Here is a 26,464-nt window from a genome sequence, read left to right as displayed (position 1 = left end):
CGGTTGGGGGGGGCCCCCCGCGCCCCCCGGTGCTGGACTGCACGTGCTGGGGGCTGCCGCGGCGCTACGGCATCGCGGTGCTGTGCGCGCTGGGCTTCTGCATCAGCTTCGGCATCCGCTGCAACCTGGGGGTGGCCGTGGTCAGCATGGTCAACCCCCCCCACGGGCAGGTACGGGGGGCGTGGTCAGCCTGGGGGCGTGGTCAGCGTGGGGGTGTGGTCAACATGGGGCGGGAGGGGCTTGGGAAGGGGGCGGAGCCAGCCTGGGAGTGGGCGTGGTCAGCATGGTCGCTCCCCATGGACAGATATGGAGGGGCGGGGCCACAGAGGGGGCGTGGTCAGCATGGGGGTGGGAGGGGCTTGGGAAGGGGGAGGTGTCAGCATGGTGGCGGGGGGCGAAGTCAGCATGGTCAATCAACTTCGGGGGCAGGTGAGGGGCGTGGTCAGCGTGGGGGCGTGGTCAGTGTGTGTGGGCGGGGCTTGGGAAGGGGGCGGAGGAAGCATAGGGTGGTCAGCATGGTCAACCCCCCACATGGGCAGGTACGGGGGGCGGGGCCACAGTGGGAGCGTGGTTAGCCTGGGGGCGTGGTCAGCGTGGGGGTGGGAGGGGCTTAGGAAGGGGGAGGTGTCAGCATGGGGGGCGTGGTCAGCATGGTCAACCCCCCCCACGGGCAGGTATGGGGGGGCGTGGTCAGCGTGGGGGCGTGGTCAGCGTGGGGGCAGGAGGGGCTTGGGAAGGGGGCGGAGTCAGCATGCAGGGGCGTGGTCAGCATGGTCAATCCGCCTCGGGGGCAGGTGAGGGGCGTGGTCAGTGTGGGGGCGTGGTCAGTGTGGGGGCGTGGTCAACATGGAGCTGGGAGGGGCTTGAGAAGGGGCGTGGTCAGCGTGGGGGAGTGGTCAGCATGGAGGCGGGAGGGGCTTGGGAAGGGGGCGGAGTCAGCATGGGAGGGCGTGGTCAGCATGGAGGCGTGGTCAGCGTGGCAGTGGGAGGGGTTTGGGAAGGGGGCGTGGTCAGCATGGGGGTGTGGTCAGCACAGGCAGAGCAGGTGAGGGGTGGGGCTGTGAAAGGGGGCGTGGTCAGCGTGGAGGGGCGGGGCCTGAGGGGGAGACGGGGTTGGTCAGGGGTCTGGGGGTTTATGGGGGGTCATGGGGGGATTGTTGGGGTTCTGGGGGATTATGGGGGGGATCGTTGGGGGTCATGGGGGGATCGTTGGGGTTATGGGGGGCCTGGGGGGTTATGCGGGGTCATGGGGGGATCATTGGGGTTCTGGGGGCTCGTGGGGGAATTGTTGGGGTTCTGGGGGGTCTGGGGGGTTATGGGGGTTCATGGGGGATCGTTGGGGTTCTGGGGGCTCATGGGGGGATTGTTGGGGTTCTGGGGGGTCTGGGGGGTTATGGGGCGGTTCAGGGGGTCCGGCCCACGTACCCCCATTTCCCAGCACGCCCAGTTCAACTGGGACCCCGAGACGGTGGGTCTGATCCACGGCTCGTTCTTCTGGGGCTACATCGTCACCCAGATCCCGGGGGGCTTCATCGCCCAGAGGTTCGCGGCCAACAGGTGGGGGACCCCAATAGCCCCCCATGGCCCCCCATATCCCCCCCATGCCCCCCCAATTTTCCCCCCATCCCCCAATTCCCCATCCCCCAATTTTCCCCCCATTCTCTCCCCATATCCCACCCCAATTCCTCCCCAATTCCCCCAAATTTAAACCAAATTTGCCCCCAAATTCCGTCCTGTTTCCTCCCAAATCTCCCCCCATTTCCCACCCCAATTCCCCCAAATTTAACCCCAATTCCCCTTCAAATTCCCCCCATTCTCCTCCCCAAAACTCACCCAATTCCCCCCTTAATTCCCCCCTTAATTCCCCCCTTAATTCCCCCCTTAATTCCCCCCTTAATTCCCCCCTTAATTCCCCCCTTAATTCCCCCCTTAATTCCCCCCATTTCCCATCCCAATTCCCCCCACAATTCCCTCCAGTTCCCCCCATTCCCTCTCCCAATGTCCCCCAAATTCCCCCCTTAACTCCCACCAGGTCTCCCCCAAATTCCCCCCTTAATTCTCCCAAATGCCCCCCTTAATTCTCCCCCCATAGGGTATTTGGTGTGGCCATCGTCTCCACGTCGGTGCTGAACATGTTGCTGCCCCATTGTCCCTGTAGACCCCATTGTCCCCATTGTCCCCATTGACCCCGTTGACCCCCGTTGACCCCCCGTTGTCCCCGTTGTCCCCATTGTCCCCGTTGACCCCATTGTCCCCATTATCCCCATTGACCCCGTTGACCCCGTTGACCCCATTGTCCCCGTTGACCCCATTGTCCCCATTATCCGCATTGACCCCATTGTCCCCGTTGACCCCATTGTCCCCATTGACCCCATTGACCCCCATTGTCCCCACTGACCCCGTTGACCCCGTTGTCCCTGTTGTCCCCATTGACCCCATTGTCCCCATTGACCCCATTGTCCCCATTGTCCCCGTTGACCCCCATGTCCCCACAGGGTATTTGGTGTGGCCATCATCTCCACGTCGGTTCTGAACATGCTGCTGCCCCATTGCCCCCATTGTCCCCGTTGTCCCCATTGTCCCCGTCAACCCCATTGTCCCCGTTGACCCCCATTGTCCCCACAGGTTATTTGGTGTCGCCATCGTCTCCACGTTGGTTCTGAACATGTTGCTGCCCCGTTGACCCCCGTTGTCCCCATTGACCCCGTTGTCCCCGTTGACCCCCGTTGACCCTGTTGACCCCCATGTCCCCATTGACCCCATTGTCCCCGTTGTCCCCATTGACCCCGTTGTCCCCATTGTCCCCACAGGGTGTTTGGCGTGGCCATCGTCTCCACGTCGGTGCTGAACATGCTGCTGCCCACGGCCGCGCGGACACACGTGGGCTGTGTGATCGGGGTGCGGGTGCTGCAGGGGCTGGTGGAGGCACCCCCCCTGACCCCGCCCACAACCCCCTGACCCCGCCCACACCCCCCGACCCCACCCACCACCCTTGACCACGCCCCACCCAACAATAACCTCAACCCCACCCACCACCCCTGACCATGCCCACAAACCCCTCAACCCCGCCCACACCTCCCTCCCGGCCCCGCCCACACCTCCCCCCGGCCCCGCCCACCACCTTCCCCCGACCCCGCCCACCACCTCCCCCCGACCCCGCCCACACCTCCCCCCGACCCCGCCCACACCTCCCCCCGACCCCGCCCACCACCTCCCCCCGACCCCGCCCACCACCTCCCCCCCGACCCCGCCCACCACCTCCCCCCGACCCCGCCCACCACCCTCCCCCCGACCCCGCCCACCACCTCCCCCCGACCCCGCCCACCACCTCCCCCCGACCCCGCCCCACCACCTCCCCCCGACCCCGCCCACCACCTCCCCCCGACCCCGCCCACACCTCCCCCCGACCCCGCCCACCACCTCCCCCCGACCCCGCCCACCACCTCCCCCCGACCCCGCCCACCACCTCCCCCCGACCCCGCCCACCACCTCCCCCCGACCCCGCCCACCACCTCCCCCGACCCCGCCCACCACCTCCCCCCGACCCCGCCCACCACCTCCCCCGACCCCGCCCACCACCTCCCCCGACCCCGCCCACCACCTCCCCCGACCCCGCCCACCACCTCCCCCGACCCCGCCCACCACCTCCCCGACCCCGCCCACCACCTCCCCGACCCCGCCCACCACCTCCCCGACCCCGCCCACCACCCCCCCGACCCCGCCCACCACCTCCCCCCGACCCCCGCCCACCACCTCCCCCGACCCCGCCACCACCCCCTGGCTCTGCCCACCAGCCCCTGACCCTGCCCACAAACCCCTCAACCCCGCCCACACCTCCCCCCGACCCCGCCCCACCTCCCCCGACTCCGCCTACCACCCCCTGACCACGCCCACAATAACCCAACCCCGCCCACTGCACCCTTGCCCCGCCCACAGCCCCTTGCTCCGCCCACCACTCCATGACTCCACCTACCGCCCCCGGCCCCACCCATAACTCCCTGACCCTGCCCACCGCCCCTGGCCACGCCCCCCCGCCACGCCCTCAGTAGCCACGCCCCCCGGTGGCCACGCCCCTGCCCCACCCAGGGCGTGACCTACCCGGCCTGTCACGGGATCTGGAGCAAGTGGGCGCCGCCCCTGGAGAGGAGTCGCCTGGCGACCACGGCCTTCTGTGGTGGGACAGGGGGACAATGGGGGACATGGGGGACAATGGGGGCAATGGGGGACAATGGAGGCAATGGGAGACACTGGGGACACTGGGGACAATGGGGGCAATGGGGGCAATGGGGACAATGGGGACAATGGGGACAATGGGGGCAATGGGGACATGGGGACAATGGGGACATGGGGACCACCGCCTTCTGTGGTGGGACATAGGACAATGGGGGACAATGGGGGACAATGGGGACATGGGGACAATGGGGGACAATGGGGACAATGGGGGACATGGGGACCACCGCCTTCTGTGGTGGGACATGGGGACAATGGGGACATTGAGGGGACATGGGGGATATGTGGGGTGGGGGGGACAACAGGGTCTCCGTGGGGTGGCTGGAGTTCCTGGGTCCCCCCGGACGCCTGGGTCCCCCGGACGCCTGGGTCCCCTGGACTCCCGGGTCCGCCCTGAGCTCCTGTGTCCCCCCGGACGCCTGGGTCCCCCGGACGCCTGGGTCCCGCAGGCTCCTACGCGGGCGCCGTGGTGGCGATGCCTCTGGCCGGGGTCCTGGTCCAATACACGGGCTGGAGCTCCGTGTTCTACGTGTACGGTGAGACCCCGCCCACCCCGGCCCCGCCCACTCGACCACACCCCGGCCCATTACCACGCCCCCTTTCCTGGCCCCGCCCCCCGCCCGGTCCCCAGCGCCCCCTACAGGCAGTTTCCATATCTGCTGGTTCATGGTCTCCTATGAGACCCGAACTCCTGGATCCCCCACCCCGCACTCCTGTGTCCCCCCCCCCCGAACTCCTGTGTCTCCCCACAGAACTCCTGGGTCCCTCCCGAACTCCTGGGTCCCCAAGAACTCCTGAGTCCCCTATTTGGGTCCCTCCCCGAACTCCTGGGTCCCCAAGAACTCCTGGGTCCCCAAGAACTCCTGAGTCCCCTATTTGGGTCCCTCCCCGAACTCCTGGGTCCCCCCGAACTCCTGGGTCCCCAAGAACTCCTGAGTCCCCTATTTGGGTCCCCCCCCGAACTCCTGGGTCCCTCCCGAACTCCTGGGTCCCCAAGAACTCCTGAGTCCCCTATTTGGGTCCTCCCCCCGAACTCCTGGGTCCCCCCCCCAAGCTCCTGGGTTCTCCCAAACTCCTGGGTCCCCCCCCAGAATTCCTGGGTCCCTCCCGAACTCCTGGGTCCCCAAGAACTCCTGAGTCCCCTATTTGGGTCCCCCCCTCGAACTCCTGGGTCCCCCCCCCAAACTCCTGGGTTCCCCCTGAACTCCTGGGTCCCCCCCCCAAACTCCTGGGTCCCCCCCCCGAACTCCTGGGTCCCCCCCCCGAACTCCTGGGTCCCCCGCGCTCCCCCCACAGGCAGCTTCGGCGTGTTCTGGTTCCTGTTCTGGGTCCTGGTGTCCTACGAGAGCCCCGCGCTGCACCCCACGATCTCGGCGGCCGAGCGCAAATACATCGAGGAGTCCATAGGGGAGAGCAGCGGGAACAACCCCCTGCTGGTGGGGACCCAGGCGTCCGGGGGACCCAGGCGTCCGGGGGACTCAGGAGTTCGGGAGGGACCCAGGCGTCCGGGGGACTCAGGAGTTGAGGGAGACCCAGGAGGTTGGGGAGGGACAAGAGAGTTCGGGAGGGACCCAAATAGCGGACCCAGGAGTTCAGGGGGGACCCAGGAGTTCGGGAGGGATCCTGGATTTCAGGGAGGGACCCAAATAGGGGACCCAGGAGTTCGGAAGGGACCCAGGCATCCGGGGGACCCAAGCGCTTGGGACAACACAGGAGTTCAGGTGGGGACCCAGGAGTTCGAGGGGGACCCAGGAGTTCAGGGAGGGACCCAAATAGGGGACCCAGGAGTTTGAAGGGACCCAGGCATCCGGGGGACCCAGGAATTTAGGAAACCCAGGAGTTCAGGAAGGGACCCAGGAGTTCGGGGAGGGACCCAGGAGTGCGGGAGGGACCCAGGAGTTCGGGGGGGACCCAGGAGTTCAGGAAGGGACCCAGGAGTGCGGGAGGGACCCAGGAGTTCGGGGGGGACCCAGGAGTTCAGGAAGGGACCCAGGAGTTCGGGAGGGACCCAGGTGTCCGGGGGACCCAAGAGTTTGGGACAACACAGGAGTTCAGGTGGGGACCCAGGAGTTCGGGGAGGGACCCAAATAGGGGACCCAGGAGTTCGGGGGGACCCAGGAGTTCAGGGAGGGGCCCAAATAGGGGACCCAGGAGTTCGGGAGGGACCCAGGAGTTCAGGGAGGGACCCAAATAGGGGACCCAGGAGTTCGGGGGGACCCAGGAGTTGGGAAGGCACCCAGGAGTTGGGAAGGGACCCAGGCATCCGGGGGACCTTCAGGAGGACCCAGGAGTTCAAGGGGGGGACCCAGGCGTCCGGGTCGCGACGGGAGGTCAAGGGTCACACTGGGGTCACTCCGGGGGTCAGAGGTCAGCGATGCCGCCCCACCCCCCCCCCAGATGGCGACCCCGTGGCGCCGGTTCTTCACGTCCATGCCGGTGTACGCCATCATCGTGGCCAACTTCTGCCGCAGCTGGACCTTCTACCTGCTGCTCATCAGCCAGCCCGCATACTTCGAGGAGGTGTTCGGCTTCGAGATCAGCAAGGTGCCCGCGGGACCCAGGCGTCCGGGGGGACCCAGGCGTCCGGGGGGACCCAGGAGTTCGGCGGGACCCAGGCGTCCGGGGGGAGCCAGGAGTTCAGGGACATGGGGATCCTGGGTAGACCTGGCAGCCCTGGGGGGGACCCAGAAGAGTTAGTGGGGGACCCAGGAGTTCAGGGGGGACCCAGGAGTTCAGGAGGGACCCAGGCGTCCGGGGGGAGCCAGGAGTTCAGGAGGGACCCAGGTGTCCGGGGGGAGCCAGGAGTTCGGAGGGGGACCCAGGAGTTCAGGAGGGACCCAGGCGTCCGGGGGGAGCCAGGAGTTCAGGAGGGACCCAGGTGTCCGGGGGGACCCAGGAGTTCAAGGGGGACCCAGGAGTTCAGGAGGGACCCAGGCGTCCGGGGGGACCCAGGAGTTCGGAGGGGGACCCAGGAGTTCAGGAGGGACCCAGGCGTCCGGGGGGACCCAGGAGTTCGAGGGGACCCAGGAGTTCGGCGGGACCCAGGCGTCCGGGGGGAGCCAGGAGTTCAGGGACATGGGGATCCTGGGTAGACCTGGCAGCCCTGGGGGGGACCCAGAAGAGTTAGTGGGGGACCCAGGAGTTCAGGGGGGACCCAGGAGTTCAGGAGGGACCCAGGCGTCCGGGGGGAGCCAGGAGTTCGGAGGGGGACCCAGGAGTTCAGGAGGGACCCAGGCGTCCGGGAGGAGCCAGGAGTTCGGAGGGGGACCCAGGAGTTCAGGAGGGACCCAGGCGTCCGGGAGGAGCCAGGAGTTCGGAGGGGGACCCAGGAGTTCAGGAGGGACCCAGGCGTCCGGGGGGAGCCAGGAGTTCGGAGGGGGACCCAGGAGTTCGGGGGGACCCAGGAGTTCAGGAGGGACCCAGGCGTTCGGGGGACCCAGGAGTTCAGGGGGGGAGCCAGGAGTTCGGGGGGACCCAGGAGTTCAGGAGGGGACCCAGGCGTTCAGGAGGGACCCAGGCGTTCGGGAGGGACCCAGGAGTTCAGGGGGGGACCTAGGAGTTGAGGAGGGACCCAGGAGCTTGGGAGGGACCCAGGCGTTCGGAAGGGACCCAGGCGTTCGGGTACCCGAACGCCTGGGTCCCTCCCGAACGCCTGGGTCCCTCCGGCTGCAGGTGGGGCTCCTGTCCGCCCTCCCCCACCTGGTGATGACGATCATCGTCCCCATCGGGGGCCAAATCGCCGATTTCCTGCGGTCCCGGGGAATCATGTCGACCACCAACGTGCGGAAGATGATGAACTGTGGGGGTGAGGGGACACGGGGGGACATGGGGGGACATGGGGGACATTGGAGGACATGGGGGGACATGGGGGATATGGGGGGACATGGGGGATATGTGGGGACATGGGGACATGGGGGACATGGGCGGACATGGGGACATGGGGGATATGGGGACATGGGGGATATGGGGACGTGGCGGGCACAGTGATGGTGACACAAGGGGCTACATGGGGGGGTTGGTTGGTGACCCCAGGTCAGGCAGGGTCCCATGTCCCCATAACCCCCTTGTCCCCATATCCCCCCATATCCCTCCATGTCCCCCCATGTCCCCATATCTCCCCATATCCCCCCATGTCTCCATAACCCTCTTGTCCCCATATCCCCCCATATCTCTCTCCATGTCCCCCCCATGTCCCCATATCTCCCCATATCCCCCCATGTCTCCATAACCCTCTTGTCCCCATATCCCCCCATATCCCCCCATGTCCCCCCATGTCCCCATATCCCCCCTTGTCCACATATCCCGCTCATATCCCCCCATGTCCCCCATATCCCCCCATATCCCCCTTGTCCCCATATCCCCATATCTCCCTATGTCCCCCCATGTCCCCATAACCCCCTTGTCCCCATATCCCCCCATATCCCTCCATGTCCCCCCATGTCCCCATATCTCCCCATATCCCCCCATGTCTCCATAACCCTCTTGTCCCCATATCCCCCCATATCCCTCCATGTCCCCCCATGTGCCCATATCTCCCCATATCCCCCCATGTCTCCATAACCCTCTTGTCCCCATATCCCCCCATATCCCCCCATGTCCCCCATGTCCCCATATCCCCCCTTGTCCACATATCCCGCTCATATCCCCCCATGTCCCCCATATCCCCCCATATCCCCTTGTCCCCATATCCCCATATTTCCCTATGTCCCCCCATGTCCCCATAACCCCCTTGTCCCCATATCCCCGTATATCCCCCCATGTCCCCATATCCCCTTGTTCCCCCATATCCCCCCATATCCCCCCATATCCCCCCATATCCCCCCATATCCCCCCATATCCCCCCATATCCCCTCCATATCCCCATATGTCCCCATGTCCCCCCATGTCCCCATAACCCCCTTGTCCCCATATCCCCCCCATATCCCTCTGTGTCCCCCATATCCCCCCATATCCCCCCTTGTCCCCATATCCCCCTCATATCCCCCTTTGTCCCCATATCCCCCCATATCCCCCTTGTCCCGATATCCCCATATCTCCCTATGTCCCCCCATGTCCCCAAAACCCCCTTGTCCCCATATCCCCGTATCTCTCCCCATATTCCCCCATGTCCCCCATATCCCCCCATGTCCCCTTGTTCCCCCATAACCCCCTTGTCCCCATATCCCCCCATCCCCTCCATATCCCCCCATGTCCCCCCCTGTCCCCATGTCTCCATATCCCCCCATGTGCCCCCATGTCCCCCATATCCCCCCATGTCCCCACGTCCCCCCCCATGTCCCCGTGTCCCCAGGTTTCGGCATGGAGGCCACGCTGCTGCTGGTGGTCGGTTACTCGCACTCCCGCGCCGTCGCCATCACCTTCCTGGTCCTGGCCGTGGGCTTCAGCGGCTTCGCCATCTCCGGTGGGGACACGGGGACACGGCGGGGGGGGGGACACATGGGGACACCCACGTTTGTGTGACCCCCCCCCCGAAATTCCCCCCCAGGGTTCAATGTGAACCACCTGGACATCGCCCCCCGTTACGCCAGCGTCCTCATGGGCTGAGCAACGGCGTGGGGACGCTGTCGGGGATGGTTTGTCCCCTCATCGTGGGGGCCTGACACGACACAAGGTGCTGGGGGGGGCCCTGGGGACAGGGAGGGGACGTGGGGGGCACTAGGACCATGGGGAGGGCATTAGGACCTGGGGAGGGACACTAGGACCCAGGGGATCAATGGGCACCCGGGGGATCAATGGGCACCTGGGGGACGGGCACTAGGACCCAGGAGGGACATTGGGACCCCCGGTGGATATTGGGACCTTGGGGGGGCCACTAGGACCTGGGGGGGCATTGGGGACCCCGGGGGGACATTGGGGACCACAGTGGGAGCACCAAGATCTGGGGAGTCAATGGGGACCCAAGGGAGGGCACTAGGACCCAGGGGAGCATTGGGGACCCTGGTGGATATTTGGGACCCCGGGGGAGCATTGGGGACCCCGGTGGATATTGGGGACCCCGGGGGGCATTGGGGACCCCGGTGGATATTGGGGACCCCGGGGGGGCACTGGGGAGCCCAGTGGTTATTGGGGACCCAAGGGGGGGGCACTAGGACCCGGGGCTGCAGCAGAGCCTGTGGGTGCAGGCGGGCACTAGGACCCCTCACCGCCACCCTTCTTCGCCCCGCCTCTTCCTCTCTCCGATTGGCCGCCGGGGCGGGTCGGCGCGCTCCGATTGGCCAGACGCGGGAAGAGTGGCAGTGGGTCTTCCTGATCGCGGCGCTGGTCCATTACGGGGGCGTGATTTTCTACGGCATCTTCGCCTCCGGGGAACCGCAGCCGTGGGCGGAGCCTCCGCGGGAGGAGGCGGAGCCTCTGGCGCCGAGGGGCGGGGACAGCGACGAGGAGGGGGAGGGGTGGGAGGAGGAGGAGGGGGGAGAAGGAGTGGGGGGACCCCCGGGGGGACCCCCACAGGGTTATGGGGCCATTGGAACCACTCCGACCCCAGGACCCCGTGGGGAGATACACGGGTGAGCACCCGCCCCCCCATGGGGACCCCTCCATGGGACCCCCCGGGACCAAGAAAGGGAACCCCAGGGACCCCCAGAACTATCGACCCCCCCACAGGGACCCCCCATGGGACCCCCTGGGACCAACAAAGGGAACCCCAGGGACCCCCAGAACTATCGACCCCCCCACAGGGACCTCCCATGGGATCCCCTGGGACCATCAACATCTCCCAATGGACCCTCAGGGACCCCCAGAACCTTCAACCCCCCCAACAGGGACCCCCCTGGGACCAACAAAGGGACCCCCAGAACCATCAACACCCCCCCAGGGATCCCCCCAGGGACCCCCCCGGGACCAACAAAGGGACCCTTGGGACCCCCAGAACTATCGACCCCCACACAAGGACCCTCAGGGACCCCAAGAACCATCAACCCCTCAGGTCTGGGTTGGAGACCCCCCCAGGAACCCCCCCAGGGACCCCCCCAGGATCATCAACCCCGCTACAGGGACCCCCCGGGACCACCAAAGGGACCCTCAGAACTATCGACCCTGCCCACAGGGTTCCCACATGGGACCCTCCGGGACCAACAAAGGGACCCCCAGGGACCCCCCAGAACCATCAGCCCCCCCCACAGGGATCCCCCCCCCAGGGACCACCGGGGACCCCCCAGAGCCCCCCAGGCCCAGCGGATCCCCCCACGCTCCTCCCCCCATGTATATATATAAATATATGGGGGGGTTCACCGCCCCCCCCGCCCCGCGTCTGTGTGAACTTGTGGGCGTGTTCTGCTGGGGATACTGGGAGATACTGGGAGGCACTGGGAGATACTGGACGTGACACTGGGGGGGTCCCGGGAGGCACTGAGGTGGCGGAGGGGGCACTGGGCGATCACTGGGGACACTGAGGATGATCCTGGGGGCGCTGGGGAAATACTGGGGGCCGTACTGGGCCATACTGGGGGATACTGGGCCATACTGGGGGTACCGTGCGTTCCCGAGGGGGGTTTGTTTAAGACCCGCGGGCTTTAGGACCCGGCGGAGGGCGCGAAGCGTGAGGCCACGCCCCTTCGTTTCCATATGTGTCCGAGCGGCTCCGCCCACCGAGGCGCCTCCACCCAATGAGGCGGCTCCGCCCTCCGAGGCGACTCCGCCCACCGAGGCGACTCCGCCCTCCGAGGCGACTCCGCCCACCGAGACTGCTCCAACCAATGGTGCTGCTCCAGTCACAGAGGTGACTCCGCCCACCGAGATGTCTCCGCCCAGCGAGGCGGCTCCGCCCACCGAGACTGCTCCAACCAATGGTGCTGCTCCAGCCACGGAGGCGACTCCGCCCACCGAGGCGGCTCCGCCCACCAAGGCGCCTCCAACCAATGAGACGTCTCTAGCCTCACTTCCGCCCCTGCGCCAGCCCCCGCCGGAAGCGGAGACCCCGCGGCGCGCAGGGGGCGGAGCCTCTTTCCCGAGCGGGCGGCGGCGATGGCGGAGCCGCGGGTACGAGAAACGGCCCCAGAACGGCCTAAAACTGCCCGAAAACGGCCCAAAAGCGGCCCGGGGAGGGGGGGGGGAGGGGGCGGCGGGGCGCGGGGAGGGGGCGGGAAGCGGGGGGGAGTGGCGGGAACGCGGCGGAGGTGGCGGGAACGCGGCCACGTGTGTCCCGCGGGGCCCCCGGTGCCGCCCCCGGTGACCGCGGGTGTCCCGGTGCCGCAGGTTCTGGTGATCGACGGGCGCGGGCACCTCCTGGGCCGCCTGGCGGCCATCGTGGCCAAGCAGGTGCTGCTGGGTGAGTAGCGGGGACGGCGGGACCGACAGACAGCGGGACGGACAGACAGACAGACACCGGGACCGACAGACAGACACCGGACACCGGGACCCCCCCCCCCGCCGTGATGAACCGTTGGGCTGTTGAGCTTCACGGCCGTGAGAGCCGCCACATGCATCACCAGCTGAGCGGGGGGACAGACGGACACGGGGCACAAACCCGGGGGACAGACAGATATGGGGGGGGACACAAAACCGGCGGGACAGACGGACACGGAGGGGACATAAAACCGGGGGACAGATGGACACAGGGGGGACACAAAACCAGGGGACAGACGGACAAATGGAGGACACAAAACCGGGGGACAGACGGACACGGGGGGGACACAAAACCGGGGGACAGACGGACAAATGGGGGACACAAAACGGGGGGGACATAAAACCGGGGGGACAGACGGACACGGGGGGGACATAAAACCGGGGGACAGATAGACATGGGGGGGGACAGACAGACATGGGGGGGACACAAAACCGGCGGGACAGGCGGACATAGGGGACACAAAACCGGCGGGACAGACGGACATGGTGGGGGGGGGCACAAAACTGGGGGGACAGACGGACGTGGGGGGGGACACAGAACTGGGCGGACATGGGGGACACAAAACTGGGGGGACAGACGGACATGGAGGGGGAAGGAAGGACGGGGGGACACACAAAACCGGGGCGGGGACAGACGGACAAGGGGAGCGGCCGCCGCTGAACCGCGTCCTTCTGTCTGTCTCTCCCTCCTGTCCCTTTGTCCCCCCCCGCACTCCTGGGTCCCCCCCTTCGTGTCTGTTCGTCCCCCCTCCCACTCCCGGACGCCTGGGTCCCTCTGTCCCCCCTGTGTTTGTCTGTCCCGTCCTACCCCCGTATCCATCTGTCCCTCCCTTGTGTCCTTTTGTCCCCCCCGCCCCGAACTCCTGGGTCCCCTCTCCCTGTCTGTTCATCCACCCTCCCGAACTCCTGGGTCCCTCCCGAACTCCTGGGTCCCCCCCAGGTCGCCGCGTCGTCGTCGTTCGCTGTGAAGGGATCAACATTTCCGGGAACTTTTACCGCAATAAACGTGAGTTTGGGGTTTTTGGGGGATGGTTACAGGACCCCCGGACGCCTGGGTCCCTTCCCCGCACTCCTGGGTCCCTTTCCCCGCACTCCTGGGTCCCTTTCCCCGCACTCCTGGGTCCCTTTCCCCGCACTCCTGGGTTCCCCCGACCACGTGGTTCCGCCCAACTTTGTGTGTCTCCCCTTCCCCCCCGGTGTTACATTAAACCCCTTCCCCACCGGTGTCACTTTAAACCCACACCCCCCAGCCCCCATGACCATGAACTTTAGTTCCCCCCACACTTTGGTTCCTCCCCCTCTCCCGGACGCCTGGGTCCTCCCTCCGGACGCCTGGGTCCCCCATTTTCACGGGGGGGGTCGTAACCCTGTTTCTGTCCCCTCCCCCAGTGAAATTCCTGGCGTTCCTCCGCAAGCGGATGAACACGAACCCATCGCGGGGGCCCTTTCACTTCCGCGCCCCCTCCCGCATCTTCTGGCGCACGGTGCGAGGTGAGACCCCCCCAAATAAAAACGGGGACCCCCCCGAACCCTCCTGACCCCCCCAGAACCCTCCCGACCCCCCCAAATCCTCCTGACCCCCCTATTTTGTGCCCCCCCCCCCCCCAGGGATGTTACCCCATAAGACCAAACGGGGCCAAGCGGCGCTGGAGCGGCTGAAGGTGTTTGATGGGATCCCCCCCCCGTATGACAAGGTGAGGGGACCCCCCCCCAATTTTGGGGAACCCCCAGGTTCTGGGGAACCCCCTGGACCCCCCCACCCAGTTTCTGAACCCCCACATCCCCTTGGACCCCCCATAGATTTTGGGGAACCCCCAAACCCCCCCCAGGTTCTGGGGATCCCCTGAGGACACCCCCCACCCCCCCCCCCCCCCAAATTCTGGGGAACGTCTAAATCTCCTGGGACCCCCCCCCCTACAGGTTCTGGGGAACCCCCAAATCACCCCCCCAATTCTGGGGAACCCCCAAATCTCCTTGGACCCCCCCATAGATTTTGGGGAACCCCCAATTCCCCCCCCCCCAGGTTCTGGGGAACCCCTGGGATTTCCCCCCCCCCAATTCTGGGGAACCCCCAAATCCTCCATAACCCCCCCCCAATTCTGGGGAACCCCCAAATTCCATGGGACCCCCCCCCCAGGTTTTGGGGAACCCCCAAATCCCCCCCCCCCCCCCCGAATTCTGGGGAACCCCCAGATCCCCTTCCCCCCCGTCAGGTTCTGGGGAACCCCTGGGACTCCTCCCCAATTTTGGGGACCCCCTCCCTCCCAGTCTTCTGGACCCCCCCAAATCCCCCCAGTGTCAATGATGGGATTTACCTACATTGTTTGACTCTCTATGATAAAAACTCCAACACTGAGACACCGGGACCCCCCAAAACCCCCCTGGGAACCCCCCCTGAACCCCCAAAACCCTCCCTGAACCCCCAAACCCCCCCCTGAACCCCAAAATCTGCGTCCCCCCCCCAGCGCAAGCGCATGGTGGTTCCGGCCGCGCTCAAGATCATCCGCTTGAAACCGACACGCAAGGTGGGTTTTGAGGGGCAAATAACCCCCAAAAATAGGTTTTGGGGACCCCTATAAATACTGGGGACCCCCCCCAAGGTTTTGGGGACCCCCCTGATGCGACGTGTCCCCCCCAGTTTGCGTTTTTGGGGCGTTTGGCGCACGAAGTGGGGTGGAAATATCAGGGGGTGACGGCGGCGCTGGAGGAGAAGCGGAAAGAGAAAGCGAAGCTGCGGTACAACCGGAAAAAGAAGCTGATGGTGAGGGGGGGACACCCCCAAATTATGGGGGGGGGACACCCCAAAATGTGGGGGAGGGACCCCAAAAATTGGGGGGTTCTGGAATTGGGGGGGAGGTGGGAAAATGGGGCTGAAAACTGGGGGTTTGGGGCTTCCCTCAAGGACTTGGGGCTGCCTTGAAATGGGGGGAAAATGGCCCAAAATTGGGGGGAAAATAGCCCAAAATTGGGGGGAAATGGCCCAAAATGGAGGGGGGGACACCCTGAAATGTGGGGGAGGGACCCCAAAAATTGGGGGGTTCTGGAATGGGGGGGGAGGTGGAAAAATGGGGCTGAAAACTGAGGTTTTGGGGCCTCCCCTGAGCCCTGAAGTGGCTGAAAAACACCCCAAAATTGGGGCAAAAATGGCCCGAAATTGGCGGGAAATGCCCCAAAATGGGAGGGGGGGTGTCCCAGGGTTGGGTGTCCCAGGGTTGGGGGGACCCCCCGGGATTGGGGGACACCCCAAAATTGAGCCTCGTTCCCCATTTCAGAGCCTGCGGCGCCGGGCCGAGCGCAACGTGGAGGCGAAGGCGGCGCCGTTCACGGCCGTGCTGCGCGAGCACGGGCTGCTGCTCTGAACTGGGAGCACTGGTGTGAACTGGTATGGACTGGGAGCACTGGTGTGTACTGGTGTGAACTGGGATGGTGCTCCGAATAAACTGGGATGGATTGGAAGAGACTGGTGTGGACTGGGATGAACTGGGGTGGGTTGAACTGGGAGCACTGGTGTGGACTGGGATGAACTGGGAGTGACTGGGATGGGCTACGTGAGCACGGGCTGCTGCTCTGAACTGGGAGCACTGGTGTGCACTGGTATGGACTGGGAGCACTGGTGTGAACTGGGAGCACTGGTGTGAACTGGGGTAGTGCTCCGAATAAACTGGGATGGATTGGAAGTGACTGGTGTGGACTGGGATGGTGCTCTGAATAAACTGGGATGGACTGGTGTGGACTGGTATGGACTGGGAGCACTGGTGTGAACTGGGATGGTGCTCCGAATAAACTGGGATGGATTGGGAGCAACTGGGATGGGTTGAACTGGGAGCACTGGTGTGAATTGGGAGCACTGGAGTGGACTGGGATGGTTCTCCGAATAAACTGGGATGGATTGGAAGTGACTGGTGTGGACTGGGATGAACTGGGATGGGCTGAACTGGGAGCACTGGGGTGAACTGGGATGGTCCTCCGAATAAACTAGGATGGATTGGAAGTGACTGGTGTGGACTGGGATGAACTGGGAGTGACTGGGATGGGCTGCGCGAGCACGGGCTGCTGCTCTGAACTGGGAGCACTGGTATGGACTGGGAGCACTGGTGTGAACTGGGATGGATTGGAAGTGACTGGTGTGAACTGGGATGCACTGGTATGGACTGGGATGGTCCTCTGAATAAACTGGGATGGATTGGGAGTGACTGGTGTGCACTGGGAGTGACTGGGATGGGCTGAACTGGGAGCACTGGTATGGACTGGGAGCACTGGTGTGAACTGGGAGCACTGGTGTGTACTGGGATGGACTGAGATGGTGCTCCGAATAAACTGGGATGGATTGGGAGTGACTGGTGTGAACTGGGAGTGACTGGGATGGGCTGAACTGGGAGCACTGGTGTGAACTGGGAGCACTGGTGTGGACTGGGATGGACCGGGATGGTGCTCCGAATAAACTGGGATGGATTGGAAGTGACTGGTGTGGACTGGGATGAACTGGGAGTGACTGGGATGGGCTGCGGGAACACGGGCTGCTGCTCTGAACTGGTCTGTACTGGTTTGTCCTGGAGTTACTGGTTTGGACTGGGGGGGTCTGGTCTGTACTGGTTTGGACTGGAACCGTTGGTCTGTACTGGTTTGTATTGGAGTTACTGGTTTGGACTGGGGGGGACTGGTCTGTACTGGTATGTACTGGAACTATTGGTCTGTACTGGTTTGTACTGGAGTTACTGGTTTGGACTAGGGGGGACTGGTCTGTACTGGTTTGGACTGGAGTTACTGGTCTGGACTGGGAGAACTGGTTTAGACTGGGGGGGCTGGTGCTCATGGGTTACTGGTCCATACTGGTTTATACTGGGAGCCCCCCAACCCAGGGGTTCAGCCCTTTATTCCTCTTCCCCCGTGTCCTGGGGGGTCCCCCGGTTCTGTGGGGGCTCCCCCGGGGGGGGTTTCTCTTGGAAGGGGGTCGGGGGGTGTTGGGGACCCCCCGGGGGGGGGAGGGGCTGCGGGGGGGGTTTTGGGGACCCCCCCACCCCCACTTGTGCCCGCGCCTCGTCCAGCAGCCGGGCCACCAGTTCACTGGCAGCAAAGGGCATCACGGGGCTCTCGGTCAGACCTGGGGGGGCAGGGGGGTCAGAGCCCCCCCCGGGACACCCCAAAACCCCCCCAGAGCCCATAACCCCCAAAGGGACCCCCAAATCCCCTCAAAATCAATGGAGACCCCCCTGTGCCCATTGGCATCACAGGGCTCTAAGTCAGACCTGGGGGGGGACAGGGGGGGTTAGAGCCCCCCCACATAGAGACGCCCCCACCCCAATGACCCCATGACCCCCCCATAGGGAGCCCCCCACCCCAATGACCCCATGACTCCCCCATAGAGACCCCCCCCACCCCATTGACTCCATGACCCCCCCATAGAGACCCCCCCACCCCAGTGACCCCATGACCCCCTCATAGAGACCCCCCCACCCCATTGACTCCCTGACCCCCCCATAGGGACACCCCTAACCCATGGAGACCCCCCTGGAACCCCCCCACCCCAATGACCCCCTGACCCCCCCATAGAGACCCCCCTCCAACCCATGGAGACCCCCTAGGGCCCCCCCACCCCAATGACCCCATGACCTCCCCATAGAGACCCCCCCACCCCAATGACCCCATGACCCCCACATAGGGACCCCCCTGTAACCCCCCCAACCCCAATGACCTCGTGACCCCCCCAGAGGAACCCCCCCACCCCAGTGACCCCATAGAGACCCCTCCATAGAGACCCCCCCCACCTTAATGACCCCATGACCCCCCTATAGGGACCCCCCCAACCCATGGAGACCCCCCTGGGGCCCCCCCACCCCAATGACCCCCTGACCCCCCATAGGGACCCCCCTGTAGCCCCCCCACCCCATTGACCCCATGACCCCCCCATAGGGACGCCCCTGTAACCCCCCCAACCCCAATGACCCCGTGACCCCCCCATAGGAACCCCCCCACCCCAGTGACCCCATAGAGACCCCCCCATAGAGACCCCCCCATAGAGACCCCCCCCACCTTAATGACCCCATGACCCCCCCATAGGAACCCCCCCACTCCAGTGACCCCATAGAGACCCCCCCATAGAGACCCCCCCATAGAGACCCCCCCACCCCAATGACCCCATGACCCCCCCATAGGGACCCCCCCAACCCATGGGCCCCCCCTCGGGACCCCCCCTGTGGCCCCCCCACCCCAGTGACCCCATGACCCCCCCATAGAGACCCCCTCACCCCAATGACCCCCTGACCCTTCCATAGGGACCCCCCTGGAACCCCCCCATCCATTGACCCCCTGACCCCCCCATAGGGCTCCCCCCACCCCTGACCCCCCTATAGGGACCCCCCCGTGCCCCCCCACCTCGGAGCAGACATTGGCGCACGTGCTGGGCCTCGTATCTCAGGCCGGTCCCGTGGGGGAAGTTGAGCGGCTGGTCCGGGGGGGGCAGCGGGAAGATCTCCCTGCGGGGACCCCCCCCGTGGGGACCCCCATCCTGGGCACCCCTGTCCTGGGCACCCCCCCCCAGCACCAGCTCCGTGGGGCAGTTCATGTGGCTGGGGAACTGGGGGGGGGACACACACTCATTAGGGTTTGGGGGTGTCCCCCCCCCCCCCGCCAGAGTCCTGGGGCACCATTGGGACCTGTTGTGGGACACCCCCCCCCCCCACCCCAATGACCCCATGACACCCACATAGGGACCCCCCCCAACCCATGGGGACCCCCCTGGGGCCCCCCCACCCCAGTGACCCCCTGACCCCCCCATAGAGACCCATGGGGACCCCCCTGGGGCGCCCCCACCCCAATGACCCCATGACCCCCCTATAGGGACCCCCCCCCATAGGGACCCCCCCAACCCATGGGGACCCTCCTGGGGCCCCCCCACCTCAATGACCCCCTGACCCCCCCATAGGGACACCCCAACCCATGGGGACCCTCCTGGGGCCCCCCCACCCCAATGACCCTGTGACCCCCCCATAGGGATCCCCCCCACCCCAATGACCCTCCCATAGGGACCCCCCAACCCAATGACCCCATGACCCCCCATAGGGACCCCCCCACCCCAATGACCCCCCCCTATAGGGACCCCCCCATAGGGACCCCCCCCAACCCATGGGGACCCCCCTGGCGCCCCCCCACCCCAATGACCCCATGACCCCCCCATAGGGGCCCCCCCCACCCCAATGACCCCATGACCCCCCCATAGGGACCCCTCCAACCCATGGGGACCCCCCAATAGGGACCCCCAGCACCCCCCCCCAAGGCGCCCCCCCTCACCTGCGCCCACCCCCGCGTCCCCCCCAGCGTGGCCCCCCCCGGCAGCTGGGCCGCGATGGACACGCTCAGCACGGCCTGGCGCTTCCCGCCAAAATCCAAGGTCATGGTCACAGTCTCGTCCACCCCTGGGGACAAGGACACCCGGTGACCCCCCCTGACCCCCCCGAACCCCTTGACCCCCCTGAACCCCCCCCAAACCCCCCCAATGACCCCAAACCCCCCCATGCTGAGCATCACCTGATGGCTCCCAGTGTCGGTCAAGGTCAAGGTCTTGATCATGACCCACAGTGACCCCCCAGTGACCCCAGACCCACCCCCCCCACCCCCCCACCCCCATGCTGAGCATGACCTGATGGTTCCCAGTGTCATCCAAGGTCAAGGTCGTGGTCTCAACTTGACACCCCCCCATTCCCCCCCCAGTGCCCCCCAATGCCCCCCAATCCCCCCCCAGTCTCCCCTAGTGCCCCCCAGTCCCCCCAGTCCCTTCTAGTGCCCCCTAGTCCATCCCAGTGCCCCCCAGTGCCCCCCAATCCCCTCCCAGTCCCCTTCAGTCCCCCCCCAGTGCCCCCTAATCCCCCCCCAGCACCCCCCCAGTCCATCCCAATCCCCTCCCAGTGCCCCCCATTGCCCCCCAATCCATCCCAGTCCCTCTCAGTGCCCCCCAGTCCATCCCAATCCCCCCCAGTCCCCCCATTGCCCCCCCAATACATTCCAGTGCCCCCCTGTCCCCCCCAGTCACTCCCAGTCCCTCCCAGTCCATCCCAATCCCTTCCCAGTCCCCCCCAGTCCCCCCCCCTGCCCCCCAATCCCCTCCCAGTCCCTCCCAGTGTTTTCAGTCCCCCCCAGTCCCCCCCCAGTCCATCCCAATCCCCCCCAATCCCCTCCCAGTGCCCCCCAATCCCCCCCCAGTCCATCCCAATCCCCCCCAATCCCCTCCCAGTGCCCCCCAATCCCCCCCCAGTCCATCCCAATCCCCCCCCAGTCCATCCCAAACCATCCCAGTCCCTCCCCAGTCCCCCCCAGTCCCCCCAGCCCCCCCCTCACCGCTGGGTCCGAGGGTCCCGATCGCGCGCAGGCTCCGGGGCGCCCCCCCCCAGTCCCTCCCAGTGCCCCCCAGTCCCCCCCAGTCCATCCCAATCCATCCCAGTCCCTCCCCAGTGCCCCCCAGTCCCCCCCAATCCCCTCCCAGTGCCCCCCAGTCCATCCCAATCCCCCCCCAGTCCATCCCAATACCATCCCTGTTCTCCCCAGTCCCCCCCAGTCCCCCCAATCCCCCCCCAGCCCTCCCCAGTCCCCCCAATCCCCCCCCAGTCCCCCCAATCCCCCCCTAGCCCTCCCCAGTCCATCCCAATCCCCCCCCAGTCCATCCTAATACCCTCCCAGTGCCCCCCAGTCCCCCCCCAATCCCCCCCAGCCCCCCCCTCACCGCTGGGTCCGAGGGTCCCAGTCGCGCGCAGGCTCCGGGGCGCCCCCCAGTCCATCCCAGTGCCCCCTCCAGTCCCCCCCAGTCCCCCCCAGCCCCCCAGCCCCCCCCTCACCGCTGGGTCCGAGGGTCCCTGTTGCACGCAGGCTCCGGGGCGCCCCCCAGTCCATCCCAGTCCCCCCCCCAAGTCCCCCCCAGTCCCCCCCAGCCCCCCAGCCCCCCCTCACCGCTGGGTCCGAGGGTCCCGGTTGCCCGCAGGCTCCGGGGCGCCCCCCCCAGGAGGGCGGTCGCCATCTGCAGCCCGTAGCCGCCCAGGTCCAGCAGCGCCCCCCCGCCGCGGGGGGTCGCGCAGCCGGGGGAGCCCCCCCAGGGCCGCCCCCAGCGCCCCCCCCAGGAACAGCGGCTCCCCCAGCGCCCCCCCCCCGCAGCAGCGCCCGCAGCCGCCCCCACGCCGGCAGGAACCGCGTCCAGTAGCCCTGGGAACCGGGACAATGGGGGTAATGGGGGCACTGGGGGCACTGGGAGCACTGGGAGGGGGTAATGGGGGCACTGGGGGCACTGGGAGGGGGTAATGGGGGCACTGAGAGGGGGTAATGGGGGCACTGGGAGGGGGTAATGGGGGGCACTGGGAGGGGGTAATGGGGGCACTGGGGGCACTGGGAGGGGGTAATGGGGGCACTGGGGGCACTGGGAGCACTGGGAGACACTGAGGGCACTGGGAGGGGATAATGGGGGCACTGGGAGGGGGGTAATGGGAGCACTGGGAGGGGGTAATGGGGGCACTGGGGGCACTGGGAGGGGGTAATGGGGGCACTGGGAGACACTGGGAGATACACTGGGGGCACTGGGAGCACTGGGAGGGAATAATGGGGGTACTGGGAGGGGATAATGGGGGCACTGGGAGCACTGGGAGGGGGTAATGGGGGCACTGGGAGGGGGTAATGGGGGGCACTGGGAGCATTGGGAGGGGGCACTGGGGGCACTGGGAGACACTGGGGGCACTGGGAGGGGATAATGGGGGTACTGGGAGGGGATAATGGGGGCACTGGGAGGGGATAATGGGGGCACTGGGAGCACTGGGAGGGGATAATGGGGGCACTGGGAGGGGGTAATGGGGGCACTGGGGGGGGTAATGGGAGCACTGGGAGGGGGTAATGGGGGCACTGGGAGGGGATAATGGGGGCACTGGGAGCACTGGGAGACACTGGGAGGGGGCACTGGGAGCACTGGGAGACACTGGGAGGGGGTAATGGGGGCACTGGGGGGGTAATGGGAGCACTGGGAGGGGGTAATGGGGGCCCTGGGAGGGGGTAATGGGGGCACTGGGAGGGGGTAATGGGAGTACTGGGAGCACTGGGAGGGGATAATGGGGGCACTGGGAGACACACTGGGGGCACTGGGAGGGGATAATGGGGGCACTGGGGAGCAGTTACTGGTTATACTGGTCATACTGGTGATACTGGTCTCACCTCCATGAGGAACACCCCCTGTCTCTGGGGTCACTGGGGGTCACTGGGGGTCAGTTACTGGTCATACTGGTGATACTGGTCTCACCTCCATGAGGAACACCCCCTGTCTCTGGGGTCACTGGGGGTCACTGGGGGTCAGTTACTGGTCATACTGGTCATACTGGTGATACTGGTCTCACCTCCATGAGGAACACCCCCGCGTCCCGCGCCGTCCGCACCAGTTCTCGCGCCTCCTCCCAGTTCAGCCCCAGCGGCTTCTCCACCAGCACCCGGCCGCCCGGCCAATAGGAACAGCCGGGCCAGGGGGAGGTGCCAGGGCGTGACCACGCCCACGTACACCACGTCTGGGGGAGGGGCGGGTCACACCCCTCCCCCACACATAGAAACGACCCCTCCCAGTGCCCATCCCCCACCCACCTGTACCCAGCCCCCATTGCCCCTCCCCCCCCGACACCCACTGCCCCATCCCCCACTGCCCATCCCCCACCCACCTGTACCCATTGCCCATCCCCCACCCACCTGTACCCAGCCCCCACTGCCCATCCCCCACCCCACCTGTACCCATTGCCCATCCCCCACCCACCTGTACCCAGCCCTCACTGCCCCTCCCCTCCCCCAGACACCCACTGCCCATCCCCCATAGAAACACTCCCATTGCCCATCCCCCACCCACCTGCACCCATCCCCCATTGCCCCTCCCCCACCCAGCCCCCATTGCCCCTCCCCCCCAGACACCCACTGCCCATCCCCCACCCATCTGTACCCAGCCCCCACTGCCCCTCCCCCACCCAGCCCCTATTGCCCCTCCTCCCATCCCCCACTGCCCATCCCCCACCCACCTGTACCCATTGCCCATCCCCCACCCACCTGTACCCATCCCCCACTGCCCATCCCCCCACCCAGCCCCCATTGCCCCTCCCCACCAGACACCTACTGCCCCTCCCCCACCCACCTGCACCCATCCCCCACCACCCCCATCCTCCACTGCCCATCCCCCCCCAGACACCCACTGCCCATCCCCCCACCCACCTGTACCCATCCCCCATTGCCCCTCCCCCCCGACACCTACTGCCCCTCCCCCCCGACACCCCACTGCCCCTCCCCCACCCACCTGCACCCACCCCCCCACCACCCCATCCTCCATTGCCCCTCCCCCCCACAACCATCCCCCCACTGCCCACCTACCCATCCTCGCCCCTCTCAGACCCGATTCCCGCGCCCCCCCCATTCCCGCCCCTCCCCCACGCCCCTGTGCCCATCCCCCACCCCTTTACCCGCCCCTTCCTCATTCTGCCCCTCCCACATTCTCGCCCCTCCCCCACCCCCATTCCTGCCCCTCCCCCAACTCCACCCCTTCCCCACCCCCATTCCTGCCCCTCCCCCAACTCCGCCCCCATTCCTGCCCCTCCCCCAACTCCGCCCCTCCCCCACCCCCATTCCTGCCCCTCCCCCAACTCCGCCCCCATTCCTGCCCCTCCCCCAACTCCGCCCCTCCCCCACCCCCATTCCTGCCCCTCCCCCAACTCCGCCTCCTATTCCTGCCCCTCCCCCAGCTCTGCACCCCCCATTCCTGCCCCTCTCCCAACTCTGCCCCTTCCCCACCGCCATTCCTGCCCCTCCCCCAACTCCGCCCCCATTCCTGCCCCTCCCCCACCCCTAAAGCCCCACCTCAACCCCTCCCCCACCTCATTCTTGCCCCTCCCCCAGCTCCGCCCCCCATTCCTGCCCCTCCCCCCACTCCACCCCCCATTCCTGCCCCTCCCCCCACTCCACCCCCCATTCCTGCCCCTCCCCCCCACTCCACCCCCCATTCCTGCCCCTCCCCCCAACTCCGCCCCCCCATTCTTGCCCCTCCCCCCACCCCCAAAGCCCCACCTCATCCCCTCCCCCACCCCATTCTTGCCCTTCCCCCAACTCCGCCCCCCATTCCTGCCCCTCCTCCACCCCCAAAGCCCCACCTCAACCCCTCCCCCACCCCATTCTTGCCCCTCCCCCAACTCCGCCCCCCCAGGGGACCCCGGCGTCCGGGGGGGGGTCGCACCGACGTCGGGGTCCCGCGCCAGCTGCCGGTAGCTGCCGTACGCCCCGCGGGATCCCGTGGCGCCGCGAGAACGAGACGGCGCGGGACACGTCCCGGGCGGCCACGGCCACGGCCTGCGGGACCCAGGCGTCCGGGAGAGCCCCACACCCACCCACGGGGACCCCGGCGTCCGGGAGAGCCCCACACCCACCCACGGGGACCCCGGCGTCCGGGAGAGCCCCACACCCACCCACGGGGACCCCGGCGTCCGGGAGAGCCTCACACCCACCCATGGGGACCCAGGGACTCCCATCCCCCACCCATGGGGAACCAGGGACTCCCATCAACCCACCCCATGGGGACCCCCGGCGTCCGGGAGAGCCCCACACCACCCCACGGGGACCCCGGCGTCCGGGAGAGCCCCACACCCACCCACGGGGACCCCCGGCGTCCAGGAGAGCCCCACCACCCCACCCCAGGGACCCAGGCGTCCGGGAGAGCCCCACACCCACACCCACGGGGACCCAGGCGTCCAGGAGAGCCCCACACCCCACCCACGGGGACCCCGGCGTCCGGGAGAGCCCCACACCCACCCACGGGGACCCTGGCGTCCGGGAGAGCCCCCACACCCACCCACGGGGACCCCCGGCGTCCGGGAGAGCCCCACACCCCACCCACGGGGACCCAGGCGTCCGGGAGAGCCTCACACCCACCCATGGGGACCCAGGGACTCCCATCCCCCACCCATGGGGAACCAGGGACTCCCATCACCCACCCACGGGGACCCCGGCGTCCGGGAGAGCCCGTCACCCAACCGTGGGGACCCCAGTGTCTGGGAGAGCCCAACCCCCACCCATGGGGACCCTGGCATCCGGGAGAGCCCGTCACCCAACCATGGGGACCCCCGGCGTCCGGGGAGAGCCCCCACACCCACCCACGGGGACCCCAGCGTCCGGGAGAGCCCCACACCCCACCCATGGGGACTCAGGGACCCCAACCCCCACCCATGGGGAACCAGGGACTCCCATCACCCACCCACAGGGACCCAGGCGTCCGGGAGAGCCCCACACCCACCCATGGGGACCCCGGCATCCGGGAGAGCCCAACACCCACCCATGGGGACCCAGGGACTCCCATCCCCCACCCATGGGGACCCCGGCGTCCGGGAGAGCCCATCACCCAACTGTGGGGACCCAGGGACTCCCATCCCCCACCCACGGGGACCCCGGCGTCCAGGATAGCCTGTCACCCACCCCCGGGGACCCAGGGACACCCCTCCCCCACCCATGGGGACCCAGGCGTCCGGGGCAGCCCCTCCCCCTCACCACGTGCTCCTCGGGGGGGGAGGGTCCTCAGGGCCACCACGAAGTCGTGGCTGATGTGACCGGCTGAGCAGATGCCCCAGCGGGTGGGGCCGGGCGAGGGGACCCCGGCGTCGTCGGGCCGGAAGGGGACCCCGGCGTCCGGGCCAGAAGGGACCTCGGTGTCTGGGCAGGAAGGGACCCCCGGCGTCCGGGCCAGAGGGGACCCCAGCGTCCGGGCAGGAAGGGACCCCCGGCGTCCGGGCAGGAAGGGACCCCCGGCGTCCGGGCCAGAGGGGACCCCCGGCGTCCGGGCAGGAAGGGACCCCCGGCGTCCGGGCCAGAGGGGACCCCGGCGTCCGGGCAGGAAGGGACCCCGGCGTCCGGGCTT

General features: G+C 67.2%; 3 protein-coding genes across 3 annotated transcripts; 2 read left to right on the top strand and 1 right to left on the bottom strand.

The window, feature by feature from the left end:
* Positions 1-23: 23 nt before the first annotated feature.
* On the top strand, positions 24-12,090 carry SLC17A7 (solute carrier family 17 member 7; the record flags this gene model as incomplete). The annotated part of the gene is given in 14 exon segments (XM_080364366.1): positions 24-166; positions 1,408-1,557; positions 2,811-2,925; positions 4,087-4,174; positions 4,680-4,766; positions 5,527-5,666; positions 6,628-6,774; positions 7,903-8,035; positions 9,521-9,631; positions 9,716-9,769; positions 9,772-9,825; positions 9,828-9,841; positions 10,450-10,622; positions 11,940-12,090. Coding segments are annotated over 14 exon segments (1,560 nt in total), but the record flags the coding sequence as incomplete, so codon positions are not given.
* Positions 12,091-12,128: 38 nt separating this feature from the next.
* RPL13A (ribosomal protein L13a) lies at positions 12,129-16,029 on the top strand. The gene is made up of 8 exons (XM_080364365.1): positions 12,129-12,207; positions 12,424-12,496; positions 13,514-13,579; positions 13,963-14,064; positions 14,182-14,267; positions 15,039-15,098; positions 15,212-15,334; positions 15,846-16,029. The coding sequence occupies exons 1-8, from the start codon at positions 12,193-12,195 to the stop codon at positions 15,930-15,932; spliced, it is 612 nt and encodes a 203-aa protein (XP_080220491.1). The 5' UTR covers positions 12,129-12,192; the 3' UTR covers positions 15,933-16,029.
* Positions 16,030-17,444: 1,415 nt separating this feature from the next.
* On the bottom strand, positions 17,445-26,259 carry DHDH (dihydrodiol dehydrogenase; the record flags this gene model as incomplete). Its single annotated transcript, XM_080364364.1, is given in 12 exon segments — positions 17,445-17,674; positions 18,946-19,147; positions 19,861-19,985; positions 21,511-21,620; positions 21,622-21,707; positions 21,709-21,759; positions 22,932-23,021; positions 23,023-23,096; positions 24,794-24,836; positions 24,838-24,906; positions 26,098-26,115; positions 26,117-26,259. Coding segments are annotated over 12 exon segments (1,241 nt in total), but the record flags the coding sequence as incomplete, so codon positions are not given.
* Positions 26,260-26,464: the final 205 nt, after the last annotated feature.

The sequence above is a fragment of the Nesoenas mayeri genome, assembly GCF_963082525.1.
Source record: "Nesoenas mayeri genome assembly, contig: SCAFFOLD_196, whole genome shotgun sequence".
In the NCBI taxonomy this organism is placed as follows: domain Eukaryota; kingdom Metazoa; phylum Chordata; class Aves; order Columbiformes; family Columbidae; genus Nesoenas; species Nesoenas mayeri.
The sequence above is the reverse complement of the archived record's forward strand: the minus strand, read 5'-3'. Positions and strand labels throughout refer to the sequence as shown.

Coding starts and splice junctions, on each gene's coding strand:
- RPL13A (XM_080364365.1), top strand. Junction 12,497..13,513: donor GGCCAAGCAGGTGCTGCTGG/GTGAGTAGCGGG, acceptor GGTCCCCCCCAG/GTCGCCGCGTCGTCGTCGTT. Junction 14,065..14,181: donor CTTCTGGCGCACGGTGCGAG/GTGAGACCCCCC, acceptor CCCCCCCCCCAG/GGATGTTACCCCATAAGACC.